The 12,111-nt window shown below is 43.2% G+C and overlaps 1 protein-coding gene across 3 annotated transcripts in view; it reads left to right on the forward strand.

Annotated features, from left to right (window-relative positions):
• Window positions 1–12,111, forward strand: part of EXOC4 (exocyst complex component 4) — a 303,602-nt gene that overhangs the window by 9,266 nt on the left and 282,225 nt on the right. For all 3 annotated transcript variants that reach the window (XM_066318880.1, XM_066318881.1, XM_066318882.1), the window contains exon 2: window positions 8,731–8,920. In XM_066318880.1, coding sequence (XP_066174977.1) covers window positions 8,731–8,920 — 190 coding nt within the window. The remainder of the gene's footprint in view (window positions 1–8,730; window positions 8,921–12,111) is intronic.

Here is a 12,111-nt window from a genome sequence, read left to right on the forward strand (position 1 = left end):
CAGTGAGTCCTGCCTTGGCCACAGATGAAATGCAGCTTTGAGCAGGACAAGCTTTCAGCCACACTTTGAGCGGTTGGTACCACCAACTGTGTGTTTGGAGCTTCAAAGGTGTTTTCAAGTGAGGGACTGGGAGCCTCAACAAGGTGTGTGATACAGCACAGAGCCCGTGGAACAGGGGATGAGAAGTTTACTGTGGAGTCCTGTGGAAATTGTAGCTTTGTTTGATTCAACACTCAGTTCAAATGCACTTCACTAAAATTTTCTTTTTCCTGATCAGATGAGAAATATGTAAATTTGATCGGCTTACTTTTTTTTTTTCTTTATTTTGGTGGTATTTCCCACTGTCTTTAATGAGTATTTTCATTTGAATGAGCAATGCTGAGTGAAGAAAAGTGAATTGCACGCTCAAAGAAATCTGATCCAGAAGGAAAAGAGGATTATTCCTGGATTTCCAAGCTGCACCTGTGCATCCTGTAATACTGCTTTCTGCCTTTAACCACAAATATTTACATAAGTCTGCTCTGATTTCAGGGAACAGAAGAAAAAAGGCTTTTAGAAGGACAAAAAGATGCTGAACACCCACAGTGATGGTCAAAACCAGCCGGGTCTTCAACCCTCCTTTCCTGTAAAAATTATCTGGTGCTAACTGAGCATTAATTTCCTAAAACTTGTATTTGCCTTATCTGTTCCTTTGGTTTTGCTTCATAAAAGAATCTGCAGAAGCATAATGCCCACATACTGTTACTGCAATGTTCTTCCTGTGAAACAAATTTTCTAGTCAAGAAATTGATAATTAAGCCTCAGTTTGCCATCCATAGCTTAGCAGTAATCACACTTAACAGGGCTGGCCCTAGGGCAGGTAAAATAGGCAGGCAGTTATCCACCCAGCCTGGCTGGAGGCATCAGAAAAAGCAAATTTACAGAAATGAAACATGTATTATTCATTAATGTTAACAGTTTTCTCTTAAGAGATTGACATAATCTAATTTTCTTGGTGTTTTATTGGGCAGGTAGACAGCTGACAGTGGGCTGGCAAAAGGAATTGCTCATCTGCACTAGAAAACAGAGGAAAAATATAATGCAAAACCGTGTGGGGAAAAATGAGTCCTCGGTGTAAAGAGAAATTCTTGCTGAATCTCAAATTTGATTCCTGTTCAAGGTGTAGTTGTGAGGTTGGTGCCTGTAAATGGATCAGCTTAAAGGCTGTAGCTGATTTTTTTTTTTGCCACAGTGCAAAATAAAAGGAGGTGGGGGGCAGCAAAATGCAGGATTTGGTGGAAAAAAAGAATCCTCCTGTGAAGAGAATGAAGTGGCAGGGGATGAGATGAAGTAGGGGGAGTGTGGATGACACTGCCAATTCAGGTTCACAACACTGAGTTTGTGCCTGCTCCAAAGGTATTCAGCACCTTCCAGACCTAAGTGGGGGTAGACTGTGGGCATTGGGAGCTTGAAAATTCATGGATTTGTCTCTACCTGAGCTATTTTTGTTGTTGGCCCTTGTGGAATAAAAGAGAGGGGAAAATAGGACAAAGGAGAATGGCTTTCAGGTGGAGGAGGTTGGGTTTAGATGATGTTTAAAGAAGAAAATCTTGGCTAGGAGGATGGGGAGGGATTGGGCTGGAATTCCCAGAGCAGCTGTGGCTGCCCCTGGATCCTGCCATGGCAGGAGTGACACTGGATGGACTTCAAGGTCCCTTCCCACCCAACCCATTCCGTGGAAATCGAGCTGCTGCTGCAGTGCTTCAGTCTGAGGTACAACCACAGGGTGCTGTGTGCTAAAACTGAGTCTTCCCCATCAGACAGGAAATAGACCTGAAAACAGAGGTGGAGGAGACTCCAGATTTGTTTAGAAACCCATTTTTTTTCCACATTTGCTGTGGACATCTGTGTGAACAAAATACTCCATCCCCTGGAAACTTTGTGGTTTGGCAACACCATCTGAGCTCTTTGGCCTTGTGACTGCCTGTGGGACCTGCCAGGGTGCCAGGAAAAACATTTCCTGTGGTTATTCTCAGTTTGTGCTGAGCTTTTTGGTCTGAGGACTGAGCAGACAAATCTGGTGTGCATTTCATCCCCATCAAAGCTCTTTTTGTACGAGTTTGGTGCAGATAAGCTGCCCATGTTTGTGGGAACAGGAGTGATACATGGAATAGAGATGAACCTGTGTATGATGTGTGTTCTCTGGTGGGATCCACCGTGTTAAATCCTGGTTTGAGGCTAGGAAACAGCATTTTTACAGGGGAGGTGAGTGGTTTCATAGTTCTGCAGCTGATGATCCTGTAGCATTGCTGTTCTCCTGGAGTTACCTGTTGTGCCACATGATGAGCTGCAATGGTTTTTGTTTCTTCTGCTGCTGACTAGCGCAGTAAACACCGTGTTCTCTCTGCTCCCAACAGTAACAGAAGTGTATCAGCTTGTGAAGAAATGATGACTTATTTTCTGTCCTTTTACAGCACCTGCCTGTTGTTCTCTTGTGGTGTTTGAATGCTGGAGAGTTTCCCGTTTCTTCGTTTCCTCTCCAAATTAATGCATCACAGTGTGGGATGCATTAGCATCTCATCTTCTTTTTAGCCAGAAGATGAGACTGGGTGGTTGTTGTCCATTTGGGCACATGCACCTCTGGGCCAGATCTGTGCAAAGCATTGATTTGTCAAAGCACAGAAATATCCAACACTGGATGTGGTGTGGAATAACTTCCTACACAGTGTATGGAGTGCGCTGCTGTTGGATGTTGCTGCGACCAGATAAATCACATTGGTTTGTAGAGAAAAATGTCTTTAATCCCTGCAGAATGTATGGCATTTTTGAAGCTCTGTCTGTGCTTCTGTGGTAAATACACACCACAGTTTTCTACCTTATAAAAATGAGACATGGTGTGACTTCCTTCAAGTCACAGAATGGCTGGGATTGAAAGGGACCTTTAAACCCATCCAGTGCCATGGGCAGGGACACCTTCCACTATCCCAGGCTGCTCCAGGGATCCAGGGGCAGCCACAGCTGCTCTGGCAATTCCAGCCCAGTCAGGAATTCCCAATTCCCAAGATCCCATCCAGCCGTGCCCTGTGGCAGTGGGAAGCCATTCCCTGTGTCCTGTCCCTGCAGGCCTTGTCCCCAGTCCCTCTGCAGCTCTCCTGGAGCCCCTTTGGGCCCTGGCAGGGGCTCTGAGCTCTCCCTGGATCCTTCTCCTCCCCAGCTCTTCCAGTCTGTCTTCTCAAAACTGAGCATTTTACTGAGAGAGCCATTTCAAATTGCTCCTCAGAGGAAAATTCTGATACGCTGAGGTCTGTGGGGGGAGAAAAAAACCCTCTCATACCACAAGTGGGTTTTTCACCTGCTTCTGAGTACTTAGTTAAGCATTTATAATAAGTATGTAAATCAAAAATGTTGCCTTTCTCTTCACTCAAAAGTGAATTACCCTTTAGTTTTTGATGGCTACACTCTGTGCAGCTGCTTTAGGAGGACAGATGAGAGTGAATTCAAACTTCTTCTGGGTTGTGGCACTTTGTCCCTTCACCTGAGGTGCTGAGGCAGGAAGATTCTTGGACAGTTTGTAGTTCATTTGGTTTTTTAGGGAGGTGCAGCCTCGTGCAGAAGTGGTAGAGCTGGCAGTTATATACATAAATATATATAAATGTGAATATTTTTTCCTTTATATTTATCTTTAGAAATGAGCTATTCCTGACTTTGATGTGAGCTGTCAGAGGAAGCAGTTGAAGGCTTTGGGCATTTGCACAATTTTTCAGGTCTCCTGAAAAAGTCTTTCCATCTCTTCCCTCTGCTCATTGATTTGGATGCTGGAAACAGGAGATGAAAAATGCTTGTGACCTACAGATCAACTTCTACTAAAATGAATAGTCCCAAAGGACTTTTTTTATTAATCTAATTCCAGTGTAAATTCAGTGACCTCAGGGAAATAACAAGGTTCATTTATTTTCTCCTGAGAAAAGTGCTGTACATCCCATGATAAAAACATTTCAGGATTGTGTCTGATGATCTTCTCCTCTATCCTGTCTTCCATCTGTGGGAGTGACTCCAGTGAATTGAGCATTTTGCATTTGTGTAATCTGTATTTTTAACTATGTAAAATCAGAAGTCAATGAGATTTGGCTCAATGAATTCCTGTTTCACTGTAGCATAAAAATGTCTCTCAGCAGACTCCCAGCCAGTTGGAATTACTGTAATCCTGGTGAGCTCTTGCTAATGAGACAGGCATCTGCAGCCATCCAGCTGCCAAGTACAAATTCCAGGTATCTTACAGAGGAGGAGGATTCTCATTCGGAGAAAATCAAAATGAAAAAAAACCAAAACAAACCAAGTGAACTGCTCAGGAATCCCTCCTGGAAACCCCCGCCGAGTTTATCATCTGCTACTCGGCATCTAAACTGATTTTCCTTCTGCTTGTCCTCTGCTCGGAATACTTTTCAGGGAGTTCTGAAATGCTGATGTGTATTCATCGTCTTTTCATAATCCTGTCCTGTTTTGTGATTCCCCCTTCAAAGTTCTTCCTGCAAAGTTCCTTTCCCAAACAATTTGGCTCCTTTCTATTTGACAAACAGTGTGTTGACTTTTCTTCTTCCTTGCAACACATTTTAATGGGACTAAAATAAGCAGAGATGCCCTTGGCTTACTTTTCTGCAGTGTTAGCAGGAACATGTATAACCTCAAGAATATTAAGTATTCCTTGCTTTCCTCTTCTCTTTTTTGTGCAGAGCAAGAAAAAGAAGTGGTTCCTGTACCATGAGACTTAGATGGGAAATTCAGGTGTACAACTTTTCGAATTCCAAGTGGTTAATCTGGACTCGTTATCCCTGGAAATAACCAGATCCTAAACTCCAAATCTTACATTTCTGAAACTTATTGGGTTTTTTCAGTAAAAGGAAAGAGAAAAAAAAATATCTGTTGCTTTTTTCCATTTGGGTCTTGGGTTTTGTTTTAAATTCTTACCCTGTCTGTAAGGAAATAATTTACAGGTGTTACAGTGGAGGGCTAAAAAAATAACAAACCCTGTTGGGGAGAATTGGTTGTTGTGTGGAATTTTTTATGCTTTTTGGTGTATGATGTGTTGCCTGGGAACGTTGTTTAGTGGTGGCCTTGGCAGTGCTGGGTTAATGGTTGGACTCCATGATCTCAGAGGTCTTTTCCAACTTTAGTTATTCTGTGATGTTTTGAACCGGAACAGATTAAAGAACTGTAAATAAAAACAAACTTTCTTGTCAAAATAGAAGTGTGGTATTTTTAGTGGTGATTGTCCCCTCAGTATTTTCCTCAACCAGGTAATTAAGAAAAGCAGAATGTTCCCAATACAGGTGTTTATTCTGCATCCAACAGAACCAGCTGGAAATCCTGGAATGTGGCAATTGACTGAGCCTGAAGCTTTTGTTCCTCTTGGTTTAGTTGCCGTTTCAAGGGTGAGAGGAGACCAGAACTGTGCATGGTCATTGTATGATCTCGGTAGGAATAATCTGCTGGGATCTCCCAGATTTCTGATTTCCAGCTGTCCTGGCTTTGTCCTTCTGCCGCTCTTGAGGTTTCTGAGATCAGGGACTGCTGGCACCTCTCAGGCTTCACAAACAGCTCTGCTTTGCTGGGCAGATGTCAGGTGTTTTTAGCAAAATGTATTTTTCCTGTAGACAGGACAAGCTAAATTCAAATGTGAAGACAAAAAGACTGAGCACAGTACAAATCTGCTCAAAAAATATGGCTGGGATTTGTTAGGAAGCCTGAGCTGGATGAGAATTTGCTGGAGCAGTGGAATCCTCGTGGCATCCTCTGACATGAGTGATGTAGTCTTAGCTTTGGAGAGAGATCTTCAGCTTTTTGTAACCAACTGCTGGCACTGCAGATGGATTCTTTGGCAAATCCGGAATTGTGAAATTGAATTTTGTTTGATTAAAGCTACAAACTTTCTCAGCCTGTGCTCTGGGCCAATTTGGTTCTGCTGTTCCCTTGTCTGTCTCCATCCAGGATTCTCCTGTGATCTGTGCCGCAGGTCAGGGAGGATGGATGTTTTCATTAACTGCTGGGACAGGCAATCCTGTGCAGCTCCAAACCCAAACAAAATGTCAATTCCTGACGAAGATATTCCTTGTGTCCAGTGTAGCCATGCTGAAGGACATTCTTCCAGCAGAAATAAGCAAAGAAAATGGATTTATCTCTTAACAGAGGGTGACTTTCTGCCAGCCTTACACGTAATTTTTATTACAGAGTATGGAATGGTTTGGATTGGAAGGGCCTCAAAGATGGTCTGGTTCAACCCCCCTGCCATGGGCAGGGAGCCTAAAATTTATATTTTCTGGGCCCTCAGCAACCTTGTCTAGTGTTCTTACTTTTTAGAGCCATAGAGACCTTTGGCTAAAATATAATTTTTTAAAAAATCTCTCTTTTTTGGTGAAAAACTTAATTAAATCAACTAAAAAGGTTTGGGAGCAGAATGAGAAAGGATTCCTGTTTCTGTAGCTACCATGCAGCGTGGAACTTGAAATGCTGCAGTGAATTTTATGCTTTAGAAGAAGCTGCTTTGAGAGGAGACTCGTGGGGGGCTGCTGCTTCTTCAGGGGGGGAAACTCTGCTCTCTGTGACAGGGACAGTCCTGAGGGACCTTGTTTCACTTATGTGCAGGGCCTTTAAAGGTACATGAGGCAGTGTCAGGGGAGGTAGAGGTTGGATATCAGGAAAAGGTTCTTGTTGCTCTTTTCTGGGATTTTTATCGTCTCAAAGGGAGAAGGAGAAGATGACATTGATTCTTGGATAGAAGTTTGGAGTGACATGAAGAAGCTTTGAGCTAAGTGAAACTAGACAAAGTTTTCAGCAGTTTTGTTGCAATCTCCAACTTAATTGATTTCAATAAAAAAAAATACAAAAGAATCTTACTACATGATGTTAGAGGTTAAAATAATTGAAGTGGGGGGGAAATAAGGTCTTGTGGCATTTTTTTGTTGTGCTGGTATAGATTTGAAAACTGACTGGTGGAAGACCTGGTTAGGTGTGTGATGGATTTCTCTGTGTCCCTGTGACATCCCTTACCTTTGGCAGGTGAGTTACAGGAACCACAACACTGCACAAGTTACACTGATTCCAAAGGCTAAAGTTAGGATTTTTTCCTTACAGCTCTTCTGAAATATTTATTGATTTATTATTTATGATGTTCCATTGTGCCTGTATTAATGGCTGTCTGGCAGTGTGATAACCAGTAGAGAATTTTCACTGAAAAAGGGAAAAAAATCCTCTGAAGGGTTTGAAAACTGGCAGAGCAATAAACCACAATGTTGATGGTTTTATTTTTTCCACAGTGCATTGATCTCAACTGAGCACCAGCCTGTTGGATTATCCCTTTTTCTAGCCCAGAGATGGGGCAACTGAGAGGAGTTTTAAAAAACTTTTATTCCATTTTCAGTCTCATGTGAAGAAGAGACAGTACAGATGTTACATTCCACTCCATCACAATCAGAAGCCAAACTATCTCCTAATTACAATACATTATAAGAGTTTTTTTGGCCTATTGGCTTTTGTCACACAATGCTGTTAAATGCTTTAAAGCCAATTATCTAAAATTACTCCATGTGGGTCTTACTACATCTTTCACAGTTCTGTTTCTCCAAAGTATCTACTCTATTTGCAAGGTCATAATTTGAAAGTTGTTCTTAGTTCCATTTCTCTCTCAACGATGTCTGTCCTATCCCATGGCCTTTCTAAGTCAGCATTTTTTTTCTCTGAGTTTGCATACAGATGCATGTTGGTACCCTGGAAGCTGAGAATTTTAGACTCTCTATGCTGACAGGCACTGACACTCAAGAAAACCCTGCATTGACCTGAGGCCTTGGAAAGGGCTCCCAAAACTGAGTGATATCAGTGGGTTATGGGCGGGTAGTTTGAATAAAAGAGTGCAATATCACAGGGAAAACTTACAGAGTTTAAGGGTTTAGAATATAGTAACATATCTATATAAAGCAAGATGGAGGATTTAGGGCATAGGCTAAGTTCTTTTTCACCTTCATGGGTCTGGGTGATACCTTGTAATTGGGTAGAAAAATCCACATTGTGGACCACAGGTGGTTGGTTATTGGGTTAAAAGTAAAAATAATTCAGGTGTCATTTCTTAATTGGACAGCTTGTTCTTAAAGGACCTGGTAAAGAGTTAGAGACAGAGCCATTTTTCAGTTTGTTAGCCAGAACTCACAGCTTGTGGGACTGTAACGTAGATAACAATTAATAAACGTCTGAGTCTGAACATAAAATCCTTTTCTTGAGCATTTCATCCCAACTCTGACAGAAAAGAAGATAAAAGCCCCACATTTAATGGTGTCCTGTGTGAGGATTGAACTCACAACCTTCAGATGCATACTATGTAGACTTCCCGTCAAGCTTAAAAAACTCTATACAAATCCATTTCCCACACTGTAGCCCTGGTTCTGTGCCTGAGGTGTTTTGGTTTTCTGAAATTCTTTTCCCAGGGAGTTTTCTGTAAACAAGAAGCTTGTTTTTGTAACTGTAACTTTGTTTGCACTCTTTTCCCTAGGAGGGACTTCTTGATGTCCCTGTGCTCTGACCAGTGTGATTGAAGAAGTTTGTCTTTGTTTCACCAATCGACCTGGTCTGTGTAAAATGGTATAAAAGGGAGACACATCCCAAAAGTAGAGGAGTCACTTTGAGCCTTCTGGAGTCTGTGTCGTTGTGGTGTAAAACAGTGTCACCATCCCACCCTCACTGAAATAAACTCCTTGGTGCCCCCAGGACTTTATCCAGCAGCGATGACGTGGAGGACAGGGAGAACGAGAAGGGGCGGCTGGAGGAGGCCTACGAGAAGTGTGACCGCGACCTGGACGAGCTGATCGTGCAGCACTACACAGAGCTGACCACGGCCATCCGCACCTACCAGAGCATCACCGAGCGCATCACCAACTCCAGGAACAAGATCAAGCAGGTGAGAGCCAGCCCTGAGGGCATTTCTGTGCTTCTGGCTGTCGCTAGGCAGACACAAAAGAGCTACGCTCACACCGTCAGGGTGTCGGAGCAGAAAGAAAAAGCAGAAGGTGGTTCATTATCGACCTCAAAATACAGAATTTTTAGAGTTTGAGCAGGGATTGGAGGATGAAGTTGACTCCTCTTTCACCCCACTGGTCAAACTAGAAGTCCATCAAATTTCCTTCCTCCAGAAAATAATGGGAAAAACATCACTTTGTTTATGTTACAACCTGTGAGATCTCCAGTACAAAAACGTAAACGTCAGAAGGCTGAAAAAATCAGGGTGACATCTGGCAGCTCCAGAGGCTCTGCTCTGTCGCAGTAGGACACGAAATAAAGATGCTTGACTCCAGTCAGAGGGCAGTAGAAGTCAGAAGGCTTTATTTACAATTCATCCAGCCCTTTTATAACATGCTTTGATGAAAAAGTGTTATTGGTCCATAGGACTGACACATCTCCCATTGGTTAAGTAACAGAAATAGCAGACAACACCTGCTGTTATGGGAAAGGAATATTGTTGCCTAATTGTTTCAGCCTTCTGATGTTTGCATTTTTGTACTGAAACTTCTCAGGGACCTTTAGGTAAACAGAGAGTGATGTTCTGAAAACTCTGCATTCTTTCCTGGGGGAAAGACAAATTGATGGACATTTGGTTTGACTAGTAGAGTCAGAAAGGTGGCAGCCTCATCCTCCAATCCCTGATCAAACTCCAAAGACGATATAAGTCAGAATCCCAAACTAACCTCCCTTCTTTCTTGCTCTAACACTGATTGTGTGAGTGTCCTTTTCGTGTCCTCTAGCAACAGAATATTGTTTACACAAGGTGGTTTTGGGAAAAAACAAACAGTTGAAAAGTTTCCCTTGGGAAGCGCTCAACAATTCTCAGGCTCAGAAAATATCAGGTCCACACTACTTCAGCTGCAAATCTTTTTTTTTTTCTCCTGGCTGCTGGTATTTTGTTGGTGGTTTTGTTAGCAGTGAGCACCAGTGATGGAAGCTCTGAGCTCCCATTTTTAAGTTTTTGTTTCTCCCTCTGTTTTTTTCAGCTTCTTGTCATCATTCCGAATGGAATGAAAATTGAGTTGTGAAAGTGCTGTTGCCACTAAATTCCTGCTAAATCCTTACCTGGAGTACTGTGCCCAACCCTGTTGGAACAGGTTCAGAGGAGGCCATGGGGGTGCTCAGCTGGAGAGAAGGCTCCAGGGAGAGCTTCCAGCACATTCCAGAGCCTAAAGGGGCTCCAGGAGAGCTGCAGAGGGACTGGGGACAAGGGCTGCAGGGACAGGACACAGGGAATGGCTTCCCACTGCCCCAGGGCACGGCTGGATGGGATCTTGGGAACTGGGAATTCCTGGCTGGGCTGGAATTGGCAGAGCAGCTGTGGCTGTCCCTGGATCCCTGGAATGTCCAAGGCCAGGCTCAGAGCACTCTGGGATAGTGGGAGGTGTCCCTGCCATGGCAGTGGGTGGAAGAGGAGGATTTTTAAGTTCTACTCAACCCCACATCTTGACATGATTCTAATTCTAAGCTAGGCCTGAATACCAGTGACTCTGTGTCACTGCAGGACCATCCAGTCCTGCCATTGTTCCAAGCTGTGTCTCACTGGCAACATTTTCTGTAGGATCTCACTGAGAACAGAAGTTTTTAAAAGTCAAACTGAGAGGTGGATGTGAAGCACAAAGCTTTGCAGTGCCCCTGTTCGTTTATTGTCTGGGCATGTTGCTCTCAGGTTTTTGAAGTCTCCAGGGCTGCTGAGCTCACACCTTTCCATCTCATCTTTTCATGTTTTGCTATCTTGGCCTCCAGCCACCTCCTGAATAGTCTGGGTGATTCATCAGCTTGCTTTTTGCTCACAGAATATGAATTTTGATGCTGTTTCCAAGCTCAGCTGTGCTGTGTGAACGTCTCTGAACTCTGTGCCCCTGAACCTTTCTGCATTTTGAGTGCTCACACTTGGATATGGTGCCAGTAAATAACTCTGGCACTCGTGGCTGGGGAATTGTTTGAGCTGCTCTGTCCCTGCAGCAGCAGAGGAGTTCTTTGGGCTCATATCTTACACTTCTGTGCAGTTCACTGAACCTAAACTTTACAGACCAGGCACCAAATTTTTTCTTACTAAATTTTTTTTCCTGTCTCTGTGGAAGTCTCAGCTTTAAACCTTTCCCAGCAATGCTTTAGGAGCAGCACACTTGTACCCTTGTGGAGGTTACATCCTGACCCTTCTGGATTTGAAAATTCATTTAACATTTTCAAAGAAAATGAGAGCATTCTGCTGCTTTCCAAGGGTAAGAGTTCATTCCAGGATTTATGGACAAAGCTCAGCACTCTGAAAGCAGAGATCAATTCCACTAAATTTGAATTCAGCTGTAGGCAGTGGCCTGGTTTCACACAGTGTGCAAAGCTTTGCAGAGGTCAACACAAGCAGAGAGTGGTGTGACCTTTGGGTCCCACCTAGAAGAATGACTGTGAGGGTGAGAGACCTTTTGATATTTAAGTTTGCTTATTAGTTTTGGTCAATATGTATTGAAGTGGTTTTGACCTAATCACACAGGAGGGCCCAGGTTTGGTTTGTCATCAATCTGTGTTAAACTCCCAGGTTTGCTCTTCCTGTTCCCCTCTGTGCAAGGTGGGAATTGCACAAGTGACAGATATTCCAGATCCTTCTGTGGATCTGCCTTTTGTAGTCAATTCTTGTGTGAATTCCTGGTGCGAAAGGTTTAGTTTTGAGTTTAACTGCAGAGGTGTTGCCTCTGTAAAACTGAATTACGAAGCAGAACCGGTTTGAACTCCCAAGGGGAGATTTTTTATTATTTAAAGATCTATTGTTCATTCCTTGCCCTGCTCCAAGATGTGGATGGCGTTGATGATCTTTCTTGCAAAGACAGGAGCAGGAATGTCTGGTGAGATTCCTTCTGGCCCCATGATTGTTTTGCTGGCCTAATTTGAGTCCAGTGATGAAGCTCTGCCAGGTCACTGAAACATTTCCAGTTGATGTCTTGAACAGGGATTAGATGTGAAAAGATCTCAGTGTGTGTTTTAGTTTGCCTCTGCTTTTTAGGACACTCTTGGATGAGGGTTGGTGTTTGTTTTTTTTTTTTTTGGCTGAGGATTTTGGAGTGAAGTGTTAAAATCTCAGCCTCTCCTTTGGAC

The sequence above is a fragment of the Sylvia atricapilla genome, chromosome 5, assembly GCF_009819655.1.
Source record: "Sylvia atricapilla isolate bSylAtr1 chromosome 5, bSylAtr1.pri, whole genome shotgun sequence".
In the NCBI taxonomy this organism is placed as follows: Eukaryota; Metazoa; Chordata; class Aves; order Passeriformes; family Sylviidae; genus Sylvia; species Sylvia atricapilla.